The sequence below is a fragment of the Chiloscyllium plagiosum genome, unplaced genomic scaffold (assembly GCF_037043375.1).
Source record: "Chiloscyllium plagiosum isolate Xiang-an unplaced genomic scaffold, Cpla_swu_hap1 HiC_scaffold_14, whole genome shotgun sequence".
NCBI classification, from domain to species: Eukaryota; Metazoa; Chordata; class Chondrichthyes; order Orectolobiformes; family Hemiscylliidae; genus Chiloscyllium; species Chiloscyllium plagiosum.
In genome coordinates, this window is record NW_028270152.1 from 28946743 (window position 1) to 28967768 (window position 21026).

Below are 21026 nucleotides of genomic sequence, written 5' to 3' on the forward strand. Positions count from 1 at the left end.
GCCATAAATAACCTCTATGAACTTGATGCCAATACAGACTATCAATGTCAGACAACTAGAAAAAAAAAATCAACATGTCAGATATTTTAAAGGTTATGTAAAACAAAACATTGATTACTGACTGACTCCTGGCAATCTGAATTTTCACTGAAAGGTGAACTCATTGATATTATAGCCTATTGTCCTGCAAGAGTATTTTCAAGATTTTCCCTGTTTAAGAATATGGACAATTTGCATTATCCACAATCCACAATCCTCTAAACGCAGATCAAAACTAATGGTAAAAACCTGAGTAATTAAGAAAGAACATTCTGTAACTAATCAAAAATCTCAGACCAACAGATTTAACTTGGATTGATAGACTACAAAATACGCTGAACTGTACAATTGTTGGCCTGGCAATTTAACTTCATTAATCTTGTGCTTTTTATCTGCTATCTTGCTACCATTATAAATGGTAACATTCCTCAGTCAATCAACATTTTATACTTTGGTCAAACTATGATGTAGTATTGTTCCATATCTTGGCTTATCTTAAAAGCTTGACCCAGGGCTGTTTTACTGATTTTACATCTCTGCCTTCAATTCATGTATTCACAATCTGGTGAATGGCACACTAATGTATCTCTGCAGGTATTTGAGGAAGAAATGCCCCAGACCTCTGGCACTCAGAGGGCTGCCGGAGACCAGGCACCTTATCAGCCATAGGCAGAAGATTAATAGCTTCATAAAATGCATAGACAGTAACAGGATCAGCATAAATGTTTGAAAGAGAGACTTGGTAAACTGGATCAAAGTTTAGAGGAGTTCATTGACATTATCAGAACAATGCTGGTTCGAGCGTGCATGCACTTGTCTGTCTCCACAGAGACGTTGGCAGCTGCATTGGAAAACCAGGCCCAGCAGAATGCCCAGTGGCTGCTGGAAATGCAAACAGACCTGCACTCTATCGCTTCAGTCATTGGTGCTCAGCATCAGCAGTAAGCCAACAGGGGGACAAGGGACCTCAACCTTCTTGCAGGTAGCTCTTCCTCTCAAAGAGTCAGCATGGTGTCAGTAGGTACTCACACAGAGCAGTGACCACACATAGCTCCCTGCACTTCCCCTACCCTCACCATGAGAAGCACCTCGAAAGACAATACAAATGTACCAACTCATTTACCTCCAAATGGTATTCCCCAACCCTGTGAATTTTACAGCTGAGGAGAGTGAGCCTGCATCTGAGCAGAGCACTCTCAGCACTTCTGTGCTCTGTAGCTAAAACACCACTGGGGTCATATGGCCAAGTCTTCCAGTCCAACAGGCTCCAGTACAGAGCAGATACCTTTCAACCAATTGCCCCTGGATGTAGTGGGGAGTTTAAGGAAAAACAAAACTTTCTGACTACACATAGCTAGCATTGCACTGTAAATGGAATCTTGTGTCTGTGAATATATATTCACATTAAAGCAGTATGGTCTGATCAACTGTAATTTTAGCTGTAAGACAAGGTAATTCAGAATAAAGCAGACCCTTCATACATCCCATCAGAACAGATAATATTGTCATTCTCGAATGTGAGAGCGGCCAATGCTGTAATGCATTCAAAAAGTCAATAAAGGTAACTTTTATTGCACAATAGGGAAGATGAAGAAAGAACAAACAGAGAAACTTCATTTGCTTTTGTGCATAAATAGAATCTGATGCCCTTGCAACAAAAAAATCCACATGTAACAAATGCCTTCACCCAAATCAGATCTTTTGGAAGTGGGTATTAATTAAGTTTAGCTTGATGCACCTGATGCTGCATTGCTGTATCACATGAAAGTAATGTCCTTCACAAATAACCTCCTGATCTTATAACTTGGAAGACCACTGCAGCACTGCCAGCTTCTCGTATCTTCTGATTGCATGCCCTAATTGTTCAGAGCACAGCATGCTAAGCTCATTCAAGTGAATTTTAGGTCCCTCCAGATTAATCCAAGCATCAGAATCTCCTTGAGTAGCTGTATCCATGATGGGCCTAATGGAAAATGGGGCTGCACTGGGATCTGTGCTCCGTCTTGGCCAACCGATTCCATAAAAGCACCATCAGTTATGTTTGGAGAAGGTAATCCTTGAATCCCTGTGGACATCCTTATATGGCATTTAGCCCTTCACATGTGTCAGGGATTTGAATGATATCAAGAATATTGGCATCATGGCAGCTGCCAGGATACCTGGTGCAGATCTGGGATGAGATAGTCTCCCAAACCTTCAAAGCACAAATGCTGCTCCAGCAGATGACAGCATTCTGTAATGGTGCCCCAGGGCATGCTTTGCCTGCATCTGCACTGAATTTAGGTAATGTGAAGGAAATGACAGCAAGGTTGTCAATGCATGAGCCCCACATGCAGAGCAATTTTAATGGCAGATTTCTAATTAGCTTTATGGAAGCCTGGTTGATGCAATAACCTTTGAAGGGCCGATCATCATCCAAAGGAACACACCATCTAACAAAACAAACAACCCTCCCCCAAATGTGAGTGTGCTGGCAGCCATTTTTCATCCTTATTCCATCATTCAGATTTGGTTGAAGTTGAAATGGTGTTCAGGTTGCACTCGTGAGAATAAGTTCCAGGCTCTGCCTAACCTTTCACCTAACCTTATGTATAGCTGTCTCTTCCATCCCCATCTGCTGTGAGGCATCCCCTGTTTCCAGCCAGCCATTTTATTTAATTATCAATATCCCCATATTCCCGAGCTCAATACTGCAATCTATTACTCCCTCATTGACACCACAGTGACAGTAACTTGTGAAAATCTTCCCTCATGCTGTACCCCATATACTCCATACTCTGACAGATCCCATCTTGGAGCTCTTCCCTCATAGTCATTACACCTTCTGCATCCCAGCATAATTGCTCCAATCTCCAAACTTGAGTTACCCATTTTCCCCAGCACAGCATGCCTTTTGATAATCCACCTTGATGTCTACTATCCAAATCCCCAGGACAGACCATAGCCCAACCCTCTAACTGACCTGTGAGGACAGCGCCAACTGAGGATTGTCCAGAGCTCTGACTGTTTTAGTTACAGCTCCCTGGCAACCTTACCTGTAAACCCTGGACTGGTCAAGGCTTGCAGGATTATCCAATCTCTAAAATGGTAAAACACAGATCCATGGACTTTGAGTGTAATGAGGCTGCATTTGCTAACGCCATGGAGCATGTGCAGTATACTCAAGGGAGGTGCTTGCACATGTGCTGAAGACTGAGATTTGTTGAAAAGTGTCTGCATGTACGTCTTTGCCTTCAGAGACATGTCTTCAACCTTTTTGGTTAGAACTTTAGTTATAATTTTTTAAATATAAGATTTTAATTGTTTTCGTCTCTAAAGATTCGGCGGGGGAAGACATTGACAGAGAGAGAGAGATCGAGCATGTGGGACAGAGATCAGACTATGTCTGTTGTGACTTGTGGGCTTAATCATTTCCCTAGCCCTGTCTATTCTCCCCCCCCCGCCACCGCCAGGTCCTTTCTTTCACCCCAGTCCAGGCTCCAGGCTCCAGGTAGCATTCAGAATTTTAAATCAGGAATTAGCATCATCTAGGTTCATGTGAGAACCTTGTACTGCAAATCAACGAGGCAAAATTAGCTAATATTGAAATGCAAATGCAATGAAATAGGGTCCTCAGTAATTACCAGTGAGATTAGACCAAACCATTGGAACCTGATTGGGCAGATCAGACATTATTTTCTCAACGTCAGGGATCTAATCTTTGATTCTTGCCACATTTCCCCCAAATGTTTTTTTTTTAATTTACCTATGGCCTACATGTGTTGCTGGCTGGTCAGCATTTATTCCTGATGAAGAGCTTTTGCCCGAAACATCAATTTTCCAGCTCCTCGGATGCTGCCTGACCTGCTGTGCTTTTCCAGCACCACACTAATCTAGACCCTGATCTCCAACATCTGCAATCCTCACTTTTGCCTAGCATTTATTGCCCATCCCTAGCTGCCCTTGAGAAGTGGTGGTGAGCTGCTCTCTTGAACCACTGCAGTCCACCTGCTGTGGGTTGACACACAGTTCATTAGGGAGGAATTCCTTGATTTTGACCCAGCGACAGTGAAGGAACAGCAATATATTTTCAAGTCAGGATAGTGAGTGGCTTGGAGGGGACTTTGCAGGTGGTGGCGTTCCCATTTATCTGCTGTCCCATCTTACTTTATGGAAGTGCTCGTGGGTTGGAATGTCTAAAAATCTTCTGTGAATTTCTGTAAAGCATCTTGGAGAAAGTAAACACTGTTGTTACTGAGCGTTGATGATGGAAGGAGTAGAAGTTAGGGTGGTATGATGGCTCAGTGGTTGCCTCACAGTGCCAGGGACCTGAGTTCAGTTCTCACCTCAGACGCTTGTCTGTGTGGAGTTTGCACATTCTCCCTTTGTCTGTGTGGGTTTCCTTCGGGTGCTCAGGTTTTCTCCCACAATCCAAAGATGCGCAGGTCAGGTGAATTGGCGATGCTAAAACGCCCATGGTGTTAGGTGAAGGGGTAAATGTAGGGGAATGGGTCTGGGTGGGGTACTCTTCGGAAGACTTGTTGGGCCAAATGGCCTATTTCCTCACTGTAAGTAATCTAATCTAATCTAAGTTTGTGAATGTGTGTAAATCAGATGGGCTACTTTGTCCTGGATGGTGTGAAGGTTCTTGAATGTTATTGGAGCTGCCTCCATCTAGGCAGCTGGGGACTATTCCTTACTAATTCCTTGTAGATGATGGATAGGCTCTGGAGAGTTAAGTCACAATATTCCTAGTTTCTGACATGCTCTTGTAGCCACTAAGTTTATGTGGCAAATCCAGTTAAGTGTTTGGTCAATGGTAACTCCAAAGACATTGATAGTGGGGGATTCAGTGAGGGCAAGGGGCAATGGTTAGATTGTCACTTATTGACGATAGTCATTGACTGGCATTTGTTTGGCATTGATATTACTTGTCACTTGTCAGCCTAAGTCTAGATATTTTCCAGATCTTGTTGCATATGAACATGGACTCCTTCAGTATTTGAGGAGTCACGATTACTGCTGAACACTGAGCAATCATCAATGAACATTCCTACTACTGACCTTATGATGGAGGGAAGGTTATTGATGAAGAAGCTGAAGGGCCTAGGACACTATACTGAGGAACTCCTGCAGAGATGCTCTGGAGCTGAAATTACTGACCACAACCATCTTCCTATGTGCCAGATACGACTCCAACCAGAGGAGAGTTTGCCTCCTGATACCCATTGACTCCAGTTTTGCTAGGGCTCCATGATGCTACACTCAGTTAAATACGGCCTTGGTGTCAAGGGCTATTACTCACATCTCACTTCTGGAATTCAGGTCTTTTGTCCATGTTTGAACCAAGGCTGTAATGAAGTTAGGAGCTGAGTGATCGTGGCAGAACACAAACTGAGCATCACTGAAGGGTTTATTGCTGAACAGATGCTGCTTGATAGCATTGTTGATGACATCTTCAATCACTCTCCTGATGATCAAGAGTAGACTGATGGGGTGGTAACTGGCTGGGTTAAATTTGTCCTGCTTTTTTTGTGTACAAGACATACATGGGCAATTTTCCACATTGCTGGGTAGGTGCCAGTGTTGTAACTGTATTGGAAGAGCTTGGCTAGTGGAGCAGCAAGTTCTGGAAAGCATAAGTCTTCAGTACTATTGCCAAATGATGTCAGGGCCCATTACCTTTGCAGTATCTAGTGCCTCCAACTATTTCTTGATATCATATAAAATGAATCAAAATCGTTGAAGACTGGTATCTGTGATGCTGGAGGGCCACTGGAGGAGGCTGAGATGGAACATATGGCACTTCTGGTTGAAGATTGCTGTGAATATTGCAGCCTTATCTTTTTCACAATAGTGTGTTGAAGATGGGGATATTTGTGGAATCTCCTCCTCCACTGAGTTATTTAATTGTCCACCATTCACTATTGATAGGACTATAGAGTTTAGATCTGAACCGTTGGTTGTGGGATTGCTTAGCTCTGTCTACCATTTGCTGCTTGTGCTGTTTGGCATGCAAGTAGCCCAGTTTGGTGGCTTCAGCAAGTTGACACCTCATTTTTAGACATGCCTGGTGCTACTCCTGGCATGCCCTCCTGTACTCTCCATTGAACCAGGGTTGATCCCTGGCTTGATGGTAGTGGTTGAGTGGAAAAATACTGGGCCCATGAGATTGAAGAATGTGCTGGAGTACAATTCTGCTGCCAGGTACATGCTGCTCAAGGGCTGGGAAGGTCTCCCATATCTTTCAGCTTTTATTCATCGGTTCCACTCTTTCCAAAGATGTAGGTGCATGACCAAGAAGATAAAAGTGAAATTAAATGTTGGCCGATTCGCTTTCAAACTTTTGGCCCAATAAAATGCCTCTTCATTCATATGTGCCCTTTTCTCAATGGAATTGAATCTCAGCCCTGCATTCTATTAACACCAACATGCAGCAGAAAGAAACAATCTGACCCTAAAGTATATCCCAAAGGATTTTACAACAAATGCTAATTGTTCTTCAACTTCATAACTTGAATCATATTTGATAATATCCTTAGATTTACAACAATTTCTGATATTAGATTAGATTAGATTACAGTGTGGAAACAGGCCCTTCGGCCCAACAAGTCCACACTGACCCGCCGAAGCGAAACCCACCCATACCCCTACATTTACCCCTTACCTAACACTACAGGCAATATAGTATGGCCAATTCACCTGACCCTGCACATCTTTGGATGGTGGGAGGAAACCGGAGCACCCGGAGGAAACCCACGCAGACACGGGGAGAACGTGCAAACTCCACACAGTCAGTCGCCTGAGGCGGGAATTGAACCCGGGTCTCTGGCGCTGTGAGGCGCCAGTGCTAACCACTGTGCCACCGTGCCGCCCACAAGATCAGCATATCTTCTTGATATGCTGATCTCACCTCAGCAAGTTGGAACAACTCTCCCAATGAATGGATGAGAAAGTTAGTTGATGAAAGAATTGTTAGATACATAAAGTCTGCCAAGTGTTGGAAGTCTCAGATTGATGGAGGCATGTATAATTTTGTCATTTAAGAAACATTTGGACAGGTACATGGTTGGGATAGGTATGGAGGGATATGGGCTGAAAATGTGTTGCTGGTAAAGTACAGCAGGTCAAGCAGCATCCAAGGAACAGGAGAATCAACGTTTCGGGCATAAGCCCTTCATCAGGCCCGAAATGTCGATTCTCCTGTTCCTTGGATGCTGCCTGACCTGCTGTGCTTTACCAGCAACACATTTTCAGCTCTGATCTCCAGCATCTGCAGACCTCACTTTCTCCATGGAGGGATATGGACCAAGCACAGACAAATGGGACTAGATTAATTGTGAAAACTGGGCAGTATGGACAAGTTGGGACTAAGCTGTAAAGCTCTATGACTGTATGACACTCCTCTGTGTAATCTTCCAGAAGATGACAGAGTGAATCATACTCTTCAAGTAGGCAGGTCTGCATTATTAAATGTGGATTCAAAGAAATTCTAAACAAATACCAACATATCTACAATATGACTCTGAAAACTTCACTATAGTTCAGGACAACAAATAAACAAAAACACAAGGTATAGGGTCAGGAGAAAATTATATGGCTCATCAAGCATGTTCACCATTCAGGATGGGTCTTGGACTCCATTTCTACTTTTGAGTCAACTCTGCAATTCCTGAATGACTATGCTCATAGATTGCTAGGCAATAGTGGACCTAAGGCAACTTCATTCTTCGTAGACATGAACAATCTACAGCAGGCATCTTATAGTACAGGAGAAATATCATCAGTGCAGCCTTCACAAAATTCTTTAAATATGGTAGCAGGAAAAATGGCCCAACAATATCATCCTTTCCCAAACCAACTTGTCGAGCATTAATGCCTTCTCACTCAAAAGTAGTTCCATCAGGCAGGACATGTTAAATGTATACTGGATATCAACTCTCAAAGCAATTGCTCTACTTGGAATTCAGCCATGGCAGAAGGTTCCCAGTAAGCTGATGGAAACACTTTAGGGATACCTTCAAATGATCCCTGAAGAAGTCAAACATACCCATGGACTCATGAGAGACCATGGCCTGTGACTGCTCAAAAAGAGAAAGCTGGACCCCTTGCTGTGATACTTGTATCATCGATAGGCATGGGTAAGATGCTGGAAGACTGGAGAGTGGCCAATGTGGTGCCATTAATTATGAAAGGTGGTAAGGAAAAGACAGGAAACTACAGACCAGAGAACCTGATGTCAATCATGGGTAAGTTTTTGGAGGGGATTTTGAGGGATCGGATTTACATGTATTTGGAAAGGTAAGGAGAGGTTGGGATAGTCATCAAGGCTTTGTGCATGAGAAGTCGTGTCTCACTAACTTGATTGGGTGCTTTGAGGAAATGACAGAGGGTTGATGAAGGCAACGCAGGGATGTGGTCAATATGAACTTCAGCAAGGCGTTCATCAAGATTCCACATGGTAGACCGATTATCAAGTTAAGCTCACGTGGAATCCAGAGAGAACTAGTCATTTAGATACAAAATTGGCTTGAAGGTAGGAGACAAAGAATGGTGGTGCAGGGTTGCTTTTTCAGACTGGAGGCCTGTGACCAGTGGTGTGCTGCAAGGATCTTTGCTTTTTGTTATTTGTATAAATGGGTTGGATGTGAGCATAGGAAGAATCATTGGTAAGTTTGCAGATGACACCAAAATTGATGGTGTAGCCGTCAGTGAGGAAAATTATCTCAGAGCACAATGGGACCTTGATCAAATGGGCTGATGGATGAGGAGTGGCAGGTGGAGTTTAGTTTAGATAAGTGTGGGGTGTTACATTTTGGTAAGGCAAATTATGACTGGAATTGTGATAGGGCCCAGGGGAGTGTTGTTGAGCAAAGAGACCTTGGGGTGCAAATTTATAGCTCCATGAAGTGCAGTCTCAGCTAGACAGGGTAAGAAAGAAGGCATTTGGTACGCTTGCCTTTATTGGTCAGTGCATTGAGTATAGGGGTTGGAAGGTCATGTTGCCACTTTGGAATACTAAGTTCAATTCTGGTCTCCTTGCCATAGGAAAGATGTTGTTAAACTTGAAATGGTGCAGAAAATATTTACAAGGATGTTGCCAGGGTTGGAGAGTTTCAGCTATACAGAGAGGCTGATTAGGTCGGGGCTGTTTTCCTTGACTTTTGGAGGCTGAGGGGTGACCTTCTAGAGGTTTATAAAATCATGAAGGGCATGGATAGGTTAAATAGACTTTTTCCCAGATTAGGGGAGTTCAAAACTAGAGGGCATAGATTTAAGGTGAGAGGGGAAAGATTTAAAAGGCAACCTTTTCATGCAGAGGGTGATGCATGTATGGAATGAGACTGGTACAATTACGACATTTAAAAATATCTGGATGGGTACTTGAATAGGAAGGGTTTGGAAGGTTATGGGCCAAACACTCACAAATGGGACTAGATTAATTTAGGATGTAGGTGTGGACGAGTTGGACCGAAGGGTCCATTTGCATTTCTATGACACTATGACATGGAGTGTCTACTCTGTTAAACTCCTTTATAATCTTGTATGTGACAATTAGATCACTTCTCTTTCTTCTAAACTCCAGAGAATACAGAACTATCAACAATGGACAATATCTACATTCATTTTGCACAGTTTTCTGTACAGATCTAAAACTAAACATTTTTTTCATTTGTAACTATTTAAATTCTGATAGAGTCACAGAGTCAGAGATATGTATAGCATAGAAACAGACCCTTTGGTCTACCCTGTCCATGCCGATTAGATATCCCAACCCAATCTAGTCCCACCTGCCAGCACCTAGCCCATATCCCTCCAAACCCTTTCTATTTATATACCCATCCAGATGCCTTTTAAATGTTGCAATTGTACCAGTCTCCACCACTTCCTCTGGCAGCTCATTCCATACACGTACCACCCTCTGTGTGAAAATGTTGCCCTTTGGGTCTCTTTTATATTTTTCCCCTCTCACCCTAAACCTATGTCCTCTAGTTCTGGACTCCCCAACCCAAGGGAAAAGACTTTGTATATTTATCCTATCAATGCCCCTCATGATTTTGTAAACCTCTATAAGGTCAGCTTTGAACTTTTTGAATGTATGTCAGACGTTCTGCGTTGAGCATTTCCCACGATGCAGTATCACTTACACTGATACAATTGGGATCCAAGTATGCAACAATACTAGTGTCAGGACAGCCCAGGGATCAGACCTCTACCTCATCTATGAACATATGGGAGCAAGCTCTGAGACAATTTCCAAAGCTTGTCTCAGGCGTCTTTCCAGTTTGAACTGCTTTACTTATTTAATGTAAATCAGGAAAAACATTGTAGCCTGACTGCAGAGCGATAGTCAGGTTCTGACTCTGGGTTCATGGTAGTTTGCTACTATAGCATAAATATGAGGAAAAGCTACTTGACAGTGATGATAAAGTTGGAGGGTAAATGCTCACAAATGCTGCTTTGAGTTGTTGCTAAGCTTCAGTGTCGGTCAGCTCAGTCTTACGTTAATTACTAATTCTTATAATGTTAGTGGCTGGCCTAACAACATTTTATGGGTACATTCATTGCCACTAATCCCTCTTCTAGGTACTGGGGGTGCAGGAATGAAATCAGGAAACACTTTATCCAATAAAGGGTTGGACAAACCTGGTGCTCACGCCACAAAAAGCAATGAATGCTGAGTCAATGAAGATGTTCACTATTAAATTTGATTGATATTTATTAATTAAAGATAATCATGGAAGTGAAACAAAGGCAGGTAAATGAAGTTGAGGTGCAGACTAGGCATAGTCTATATGTATTACAAAGCAGACTTCTAGGGTGGAAAGATCTACTTCTGTGTTCTTACAGCAGCGGAGAAATTAATATGCTTACACTTAAACAAGTTGTTACTGCAAAACGAATCGAGAAAAAACATTCAAGACAAAATGTACCCTGGTATTCTGTGACATAGTTTCAAGGCCATTGAAATAAATTGCTTAATGAACAGAAGGTCAAGGAAAAATGCAGCACAGCATGGCATCTGACCTTAATATGACCAGAAACAATGGAATTCAGATTCAACTGATACTAACAGAGCATCATACTGTGCAGCTAATACTCTAATAATGGCAGCTTCAGTATAATTGCAGTTCTAGGATTATAGTCATAGAAATGGCACCAATATATAATGCTTCCATTAAATTATCTGCAGCTGTCATCAAATTAATACAGCTTTTGTGTGTATGATGCTATCAGTTATCTTATATTGTCAATCAGGAAATCTATTAGTGATATCCATCTTTATTATGCAGCTGTAGTAGCCATAAATGCAAAAAAGTGAATTGAGGCAAACATTCCATCTTTTAGGGCAAGTTATATGCTTTATTTGAGGATATTTATTCGCGACGAAGAACATTTCAATGTTAATCAGCTCTTATTGCTTTGTCTGCTATGCTTATACTTTGTCTGCTATGCTTATACATTGTGGAGAGGATGGCTTTTAATTTTGGTGTAAGATCCATGACAAAAGAAGTGGAAACTCTAGCGGACACTTAGCCTTCTCGCAATCTTTTTACCAAGGCAGACTTTAAACAGGACTTTAACTGGGGGTGGCACAATGGCTAGCACTGTTGCCTCACAGCAATAGAGTCCCAGGTTCGATTCCAGCCTCGGGCAACTGTCTGTGTGGAGCTCACACATTCTCCCCATGTCTGCGTGGGTTTCCTCCAGGTGCTCCAGTTTCCTCCCACAGTCCAAAGATATGCAGGTCAGGTGAATTGGCCATGCTAAATTGCCCATAGTGTTAGGTGCGTTAGTCAGAGGGGAATGGGTCTGGGTGGGTTACTCTTCGGAGGGTCAGTGTGGACTGGTTGGGCTGATGGGCCTGTTTCCACACTGTACGGACTCTAATCTAATTTCCCATCCTTTATTATTCAACTCCCTCTGAGAACAAGGCATGATTCAAACCATCAGGATAATCAATCTTCAAAATTGAAATAGAACATGCCGGTAATATTCAATCATTCCTGCAGCATTTATGGAGAGAGAAACATAATCAGTGTTTCTGGTCAATGACGTCTCATCAGAATTTATAGTTGAAAAGCAAGTTGCACATTATTAATGGCATAACATATTCAGTTATTTTAATAGTAAAACTTAAGCAATTTCCTTTTCATTGCTTGTATTGTTAAGGGAAAGGTGAGGGACTATTTTCCACTGAAAATCAGAAGAGAAATGGGTTTACAGAAAGAACCAAAATGGAACTGACATCTAAAACATGGAAGTTTGAAGAAACTATATAAAATAGACAACAGCATTTCAGCTGCCAATTGGACAGAATTGTTTTAGATTAGATTCCCTACAGTTTGGAAACAGGCCCTTCACCCCAACAAGTCCACACTGACCCTCCGAAGAGTAACCCCCCCAGACCCGTTTTTCCCTCTGACTAATGCACCTAACACTATGGGCAATTTAACATGGCCAAGTCATCTGACCTGCACATCTTTGGACTGTGGGAGGAAACCAGAGCACCCCGAGGAAACCCACGCAGACACGGGGAGAACGTGCAAACTCCACACAGTTGCCCGAGGCTGGAATCGAAACTGGGCCTGGTGCTGTGAGGCTGCAGTGCTAACCACTGAGCCACCGTGCTGCCCCACTTTGTAACTGTTCCAATAATGTTTGGAATTTGGAAGAAAGAAATACTCCTGCATAAAATCTCACAGGCTGGGATAGACAAAAATGAAAAAGAATTGAAGAGATTAGTGGCCCAGTTCTAATACTTGGGAATAAAACTGAAAATATAAGGCTGATGAGTTTTTGACTGAGGAAAATTTCTGAATTTGGATCAAGACAACAAATCAGTAACAATCTAGAAATTGTCAACATGATTGTTTACCAGGGATAACAGCCAAGCAACATGAGAACACTACTTTTATTGCAGGACACTTAAGGAAACAATGGAGAATCAAATAGTATCTGACTCAATATTTCAGCCAAAAATCTCATGAGAAATGTCTTCAACTCAGTATTTGCTGTATAGCTCAGTTGGCTGGGCAATGTAGAGTAGCACTAGACAGCATGGTTCAACTTCTACACCAGTTGAGGTTAGCGCAAAGGACTCTCCATCTCAATCTCTCTCCTTGATTGAGGCATGGTGACCCTCAGGTTAAATCACCACCGGTCATCGCTCACTAATGGGAGAGTAGGACCATTGTGACTTTTACTAATTGCATAGCATCATATCACAATATATCGTCTGCACCCTTATGCTTTTCAACTGTGCGACAAGATTGTTCTTAAACAGCTCACCCTTCTTACTTTAAAGCATTAATCCTATTACTCATTCAGTTCATGGGAAAAAATTCTGCTGCTTGCTGCAAACTCCGAGAGGAGCATTCAAAATGATTGCCAATCAAACATGAAATTCATTTGAATGAAACAATGCTTTTTTTTTGCAAACCATGCCTCACGAACTTGCTTGTGTTTTTTGAAGAAATAACGAAGAGGATTGATCAGGAGAGAGCAGTAGATGTGATCTATAGGGACTTCAGTAAGGCGTTTGACAAGGTTCCTCATGGTGAACTGGTTAGCAAGGTTAGATCTCATGGAATACAGGGAGAACTAGCCATTTGATATAGAACTGGCTTGAAGTTAGAAAACAGGGTGGTGGTGGAGGGTTGTTTTTCAGACTGGAGGCCTGTGACCAGTGGTGTGCCACAAGGATCGGTGCTGGGTCCATACTTCTCATCATTTACATAAATGATTTGGATGTGAACAAAGGAGGTATAGTTAGTAGTTTGCAGATGACACCAAAATTGGAGGTGTAGTGGACAGTGAAGAAGGTTACCTCAGAATAGAGCAGGATCTTGATCAGATGGGCTAATGGGTTGAGGGGTGGCAGGTGGAGTTTAATTTGGATAAATGAAAGGTGCAGCATTTTGCTACTGCAAATCAGAGCAGGACATATATACTTAATGGTGAGGTCCTGGGGAGTGCTGCTGAACAAAGAGACCTTGAAGTGCGGGTTCGTGGCTCCTTAAAAGTAGAGTCACAAGTAGTTAGGATAGTGAAAAGGGCGTTTAGTATGCTTTCCTTTATTGGACACAACATTGAGTATAGGAGTTGGGAGGTCATCTTGTGCCTGTACAGGACATTGGTTAGGCCACTTGTGAAATATTACATGTAATTCTGGTCTCCCCCCTATCGGAAAGATGTTGTGAAACTTGGATGGGTTCAGAAAAGATTGACAAGAATGTTGTCAGGGTTGGAGGATTTGAGCCACAGGGAGGCTGAATAGGCTGGGGCTGTTTTCCCTGGAGAGTCAAATGCTGAGGGGTGACGTTATAGAGGTTTATAAAACCATGAGTGGCATAGATAGGGTAAATAGACAAGGTCTTTTCCCTGGGGTGGGGAATTTAGAACAAGAGGGCATAGGTTTAGGGCGAGAGGGGAAAAGTTTAAAAGGGACCTAAGAGGCAACTTTTTCACGCAGAGGGTGGTGCATATAAGGAATGAGCTACCACAAGAAGTCATGGAGGCAGTTACAATTACAACATTTAAAGGCATCTGGATGGTTTTATGAATTGGAAGGGTTTACAGGGATATGGGCCAAGTGCTGTCAAATGGATACTAAATTAGGTTAGGATATCTGGTCAGCACGGATGAGTTGGACTGAAGTTACTGTGCTGTACATCTCTGTGACTCTATGACTCTCAATGTTTATCTAAGAACAAATTCTTAGAAACTAATCGGTTTTCAAATACTGTAGTCAATCTTTGGCATTTTCTTGGCTTTCACTATGTTTATTTGGAATAAAAAGCAATGGAAAGGTATGGTATGATATTGATATACAGTTTGTCACCAGGACTAGAATATCTGACAAACTAATTTCCACCTCAGCCTATTTGTTTCACGATTTGCTGGAACAGAAGATTTACTTTGACTGAGATTCCATTCAGACCCAGTGGGAGGTTACAAATCATGCTATCTTTTCACCAGTGAAATAAGACAAAAGTCCATGTTTTGTCTTTGTTCTATGAGAGAAGCAGTTAGATTGGAAGGCAAATAATGGAAGCCAGCAATAATCAATTACAGCAGATAGACACTTACTGATGATCTGAGAGAGTGGAACTGCTGAGCATGTCAATCTAGAATTTTGAAATTAATAACTGAGTGATAAATTTGGGCAACTTTGAAAAGAATAATGGATAATTAATCCAAAAAATGTACCATAATTATCAAATGGTCCATTATTAGTTACTGAAAAGCAGTTTGTTTCATTCACAAGTTAACCATAAACATGCAGTTCAAGTGCACCTTGTTCAGAAATAGTCAACTATGAAAGATTAACCTATTTCTACTTGTGAAAGATATACCTCTGACATCCAGTTTGATAAACAGTCTCTACAAAAATATGTTTGTTTAAACTACACAGTTTACAAATCCCATCTGTTCTCAGAATGTCATTATGCTATATTGATTTGTCCACACTGCTTTAAAAATACCCAGCAATAAATTGTGTGCTATGAAACATGCATATGAGTGCCTACTTAGTTTTCAGATCACATCTTAATTAATCTGCACTGTTGGAGAAAACAAATGCTATCAATATCATATTCAGGTGCAGAATACCTGTTATAACATTTTCACAGTTTTAATTCACATACTGATTCTACCCTTTACACAGAGGGCAGTAACATTTTATTTATTCAATAAGTTAACAGATTTACTTATTGAATTATTACATTCAAATTAACTCAGTGTTGAGTGTGCTTGTTTCTATAAGGACATGAATGTGCTTCATATCACTATATTTGCTTATTTACTATCTGAATATCAGTAAATTAACATTTTCTTTCTTCAGGCGTGAACAGATTCTTTGACAACATTGGGGAGATGGTTGGCCACAAACCCTGTCTGTGGTGGAAACTCTGCTGGTCATTTTTCACTCCAATTATTGTGGGGGTAAGGCAAAGCTTGCTATCTTAATGTAAAATTATTCATTTTTAGTGAATACAAACTGCTCATGTGTTCCATTACAATCATCACAAAACTTACTTCACAAGTCAGTCATAAGGTCAGTGGCCACAAATTGCAAATGTCTTCAGGACAGCCTCAGTTGCTGGAATAGTTTTAGAGCAGCGTACACAATGGAATGGGTTAGATTCTGCTGGGGCAGGAATGGAGAAGGGCAGAGGGAAACTATGGGCATTGAGTGACATACAGGTTTCCTGACGCATATCCTGGCATCGGTCAATTTCACCAGGATTCAGGAGGCAAGCCTGAGATCATAGCCAATCCATTATTTAGGCCAATTAACATTACTAAAGAGCTCATCAAGCACTTATTCAGGGGGATGTTGTGGTTTTCATGAAGGCACACAGGCTGCATACAGCGCCTGGGACTAGCCAGCTGAAAGGAGCAGATACACAGTCATGGTCATCTGAAGGAATTTGTTGGGTCCAGGGTTTGAACCCATGTTTATATTCCAGTGTGGTACCGTGATCCCACCTGCATGTTCACATGGATTTAAAGATTCCATGGCAAGAAGAGCAGGTGAATTGTCCCTTGGTGCAAATCACAAGAAGCAGCTTATCTGGTCATTATCACATTGGGGTTTGTCGAAGTTTAGATTAGATTAGATTCCCTACAGTACAGAAATAGGCTCTTCGCCCTAACAAGTCCACATCGATCCTTTGAAGAGTAACCCATCCAATCCCATATTTACCCAACACTACTGTTAGGTGCATTATCATTTATATAACACTATTCAGATATATTAAAGCACTAATGCCCTGTGAATGACCTTAGAAATGTTATCACTATTGTAATTTAGAAAATGCTCTCTATTTTTACTTCAGGATTTTGTTGAACTGTGTCCATTTAATAGCAGTAACTATGATTCAAATAAATGGATTGTGTGCTTTGTAATGATTTTGCATGATGAAATAAGATGCTATATGAATCCTAGAATTCTTTGATTCCCAGGGTGTATTTCTCTTCAGTGCTATTGAAATGACACCACTTACGATGGGAAGTTATGTTTTTCCCAAGTGGGGCCAAGGTGTGGGCTGGTTTATGGCTTTATCATCCATGATGTTGATTCCTGGCTATATGGGTTACTTGTTCCTCACTTCAAAGGGCTCTTTAAAACAGGTATGTGAAAACAGTTAATATGCCACATTTGATACATTTTATTGTGAACATAACTCCTGAAAAGTAACCAGGATTCCAGCATCCAAATTGAAAAGTACAAAATTAAAATACTGCAAATGCTGAAATTCTGAAATAAACAGGAAATGCTGAAAACACAAAGCATCACAGGAGATAGAAAGACACAATAATGCCTGATCAGAATAGGACTTTTTTTTTGAGAATTACATTAGATTAGTTACAGTGTGGAAACAGACCCTTCGGCCCAACAAGTCCACACCGACCCGCAACCCACCCAGACCCATTCTCCTACATTTACCACTTCACCTAACACTGCGGCCAGTTTAGCATGGCCAATTCACCTAACCTGCACATTTTTGGACTGTGGGAGGAAACCAGAGCACCCGGAGGAAACCCATGCAGACACGGGGAGAATGTGCAAACTCCACACAGACAGTTGCCTGAGGCGGGAATTGAACCAGGATCTCTGGCGCTGTGAGGCACCAGTGCTAACCACTGTGCCACCGTGCCACCCAAACTCATTGGGTTATAAATCCTATGCAAACATCTATGAATTTTATCTTTCCAGCAGTTGTTTTGTTGATAAAACTTAAACATAAAGCTGGCTTCCTTATTCCTGTGTGAACCTTGATCCGGAGAGATCTGCTAAACATTAAATCCTGTGAAGTCTCCAAGTAACCTATATTGACCATATCCTCCTCTTCAGTGAAAGAAGAAAATACCAAAGTTTTTTTAAAAAATGTAGTTGCACATCTTTAATGATAAGCAAGTCTCCTACTTGGTACGGAAATTTTCAGGACAGTCAGTCATTCACTTTCACAATCTTAGAGATTTGGCCTTTTAGACCTCCATTCATTTACTGTACATAACTTGCTGATGTAAATATAAGGGTGGGTGCAAACAGGGTGTGAATTCTGCTGTATTTCTTGCATATTCACTTGCCTATCAGTTGATCCTTCAATCTGAGCTAAAGTGAAAGAGGAGGTATCCCAGGACAGGAAAAGTTGAATTTGAAGTTATCTCAACAGGACGGCATTTCCCCGGGTTCAATTGCCTTTATATGATCATTAAAGACCACTTCAGAATATCAAGTTTATTGAAGTGAATTAAGCATTTCATTTTTCACTTGGATGAAGTGCAAATGTCAACTAGAAAATATGTTTTTTATTTTATTTTCAGTTAAACAGGTTGAGAGCTTCATCACATTCAAGATATCCCATTCAAATGTTTCTTATCATTTAATTATAAGATTGATATTGTTTGCTCAGAACAAACAGTAGCTTTGCACTTTTGTTAGCTAGGACTCCAGGCTTTTCCAAAAGAACTCCCATTCTTGACATGAGATTAGTGTTTAATATTTGAAGAATAGCCATTATTGTCCACAAAACCAAGCCTTTAAATGGGTTTTACTTTTATCTTTTTGATTCATAGCGTCTTCGACTTATGACTCAACCAACTGAGGACACAAAGCGCCGGGAGAATGGACCAGACCAGCCAGAGCATGGCAACACTCCAAGCGATGAAGCCTATATGTAGATTATTTATTAAATATAAGATACTAACACTGCCCAGAAAATGAATCTTTCACCGGTTGATCGAGACCAAGGACTGTAGTTACATTATTGTGCACCTACCTCCTATCACAAATATGATCAATAGTTATACAGGCTATAAACCTTTGTTGATGGACATCAGTAAAATGCTTAACAAAAAATGTTTCAGATCAGGTTTTGATAACAATGTAATTTTGGCAGAGAACCATCAATAGAGGCAGACTGTTAGCATTTTTTTAAACTATAGTTTTCTTTTCAAAGAGCTGGCACAGACATGGTGGGCCAAATGGCTTCCTTCTGGGCTGTAAGACCCTTTGATTTTATGGCCACATAGACGTGATTATTTTATACACGTCAACATATTCAGTCTGTCAAGTTTATAGCATTAAGGCCATTAATCAGAATTATGGTTTTGCAATAAAATTATAGAATTTTCTTATCTACTCTTTAATGGTCCTGTCATATTTTCCAGAATAGTACTTGATTTTCTTCCTGTAATATTTACACTCTTGATAGTGGATGCTACAAACTGTAAGAATTCCCTGTCCACTTTACATCCACTTTTTTCAGCCCTTTCCCCATGTTTTCGTCTTCACCTACTGGTCCACCTAAGTAACACTGTCAGATGCCAATGTGAGGATTCACTTTTATTCTCCAGTGAGAGAAAGCAAAATATTGATACTAGAAGGAATGGAAATAAATTCTTCTCTATATTGTTAATAGCATTTTATAATTTAAATTAGTGTCCAAGGTAGTCCCAACCTTTAATTATGTTCATTTACTGTCTCTTGCTGAAGAATGCATAGAAAGAACATTAATTTATTGCAATAACAATTGACAGCATAGATAATACAGACGGACATAAGAATCAAAGTTTTATAGGATAGGTCGGTCGAAATGGGGAATGTAAAGGTAGATGTAAGTAGTCTGGGAGAAGGACAAGATGTTGCTGCACATGTAGAGGGAATGATAGAGGGGGAAATGCAGTATGCAGTATCACATTATATCACTGTCCTGGCTTCTCCAAATTTTTGTTCATTAGATGTTGGAAAATATTAGTTTTGTGTCATTTATTCATTTTCCCAAGCTAAACTATCACTAACCAAATTAGCACTTGGTGCTAAAACCAAGGCATTAATATTGTAACTCAGCTTTGACTGATGAATTACCCAAGTACACCAAATCCTCATTTTCTTTCCTTTCAAACACCCATGGTCAAAAGCAGCCATTATATCTCAATTAGGTAAGCATTTGAATATATTTAAATATTTGTATTAATTTCAGCATTATCTTTCATTTCAGCTAGTATTGAGTAAGTAGTCAGAGCAAGTGTTTTGAAATTGCTACATTTGAAGATCCAGAAGCGGGCATTAACAGTGTACTTTATAATGCAGGGAGTGGTCAATGACTATTGATTTCATAATATCATGTAGCAGTCGATCAAGGCAGTGCTTCAACAATTTTCTACTTTGAGACAGACATCAGCTTGTGTCTATGGCAGCTACGCAAATGTGACAGGGAAACAGAACTACGGAAGAAAATTTAGTATATTGTACAATGTATTCTAAGTAAAAGCATAGAAAGTACATGTGCATTGATTAATCACTGGTTGCTTTTAAAGGAATTATTACAACTATATCTGTCAAAATGTTATTGTATAGCAAGTGTGTAAAAATTAAGTGTAAATGTCTGCATCTTATTTAATGTAGTTTTGTCAAAGAAATAATAATTCTTCCATCATAGACCTTAACACTGCAATAACTCTTAACACAAACAAATTATTAAAGTGTTACTCTTTAAACGTCAGCTATGTATTTAATTTGTATAAAATATATTCAATATATAATGAGTCTAGTAAAAAGAGTATTGTTTTGTAGATTTATAAATGTTAAATTGATCAAATGTACAGTTTTCAACGTATATATTAAATGGTGTAGTTAAGTTCTAAATGGCGTTATTGATACCAGGGCATGATTGTCATACATATGTTGTCAATTTTTGGAAAGCAAATAAAAACTTTATCTTACACTGTAATTATATGGAAGTAAACGTATGTTAAAAATCTGATTAGCTTCCTTACATGAAGCTGAAACATGAAGCAAAATATTTTCTGCAGTCAATGTCTTCACACAATGTTAAAAATCACAAAACACCAGCTTATAGTCCAACAGGTTTAATTGGAAGCACACTAGACTATAACCTGGTGTTGTGTGATTTTTAACTTTGTACACCCCAGTCCAACATCTCCAAATCTTCACACCATATCTGTGCTGTAGTTGGCACTTTCATTTATTTGTC

General features: G+C 40.5%; 1 protein-coding gene across 1 annotated transcript in view; it reads left to right on the plus strand.

Annotated features, from left to right (window-relative positions):
* Positions 1-20762, plus strand: part of slc6a1b (solute carrier family 6 member 1b) — a 37045-nt gene extending 16283 nt beyond the window's left edge. Inside the window, exons 12-14 of the mRNA XM_043707930.2 lie at positions 15866-15966; positions 16990-17157; positions 18607-20762. Coding sequence (XP_043563865.2) covers positions 15866-15966; positions 16990-17157; positions 18607-18711 — 374 coding nt within the window. The 3' untranslated portion in view covers positions 18712-20762. The remainder of the gene's footprint in view (positions 1-15865; positions 15967-16989; positions 17158-18606) is intronic.
* Positions 20763-21026: the final 264 nt, after the last annotated feature.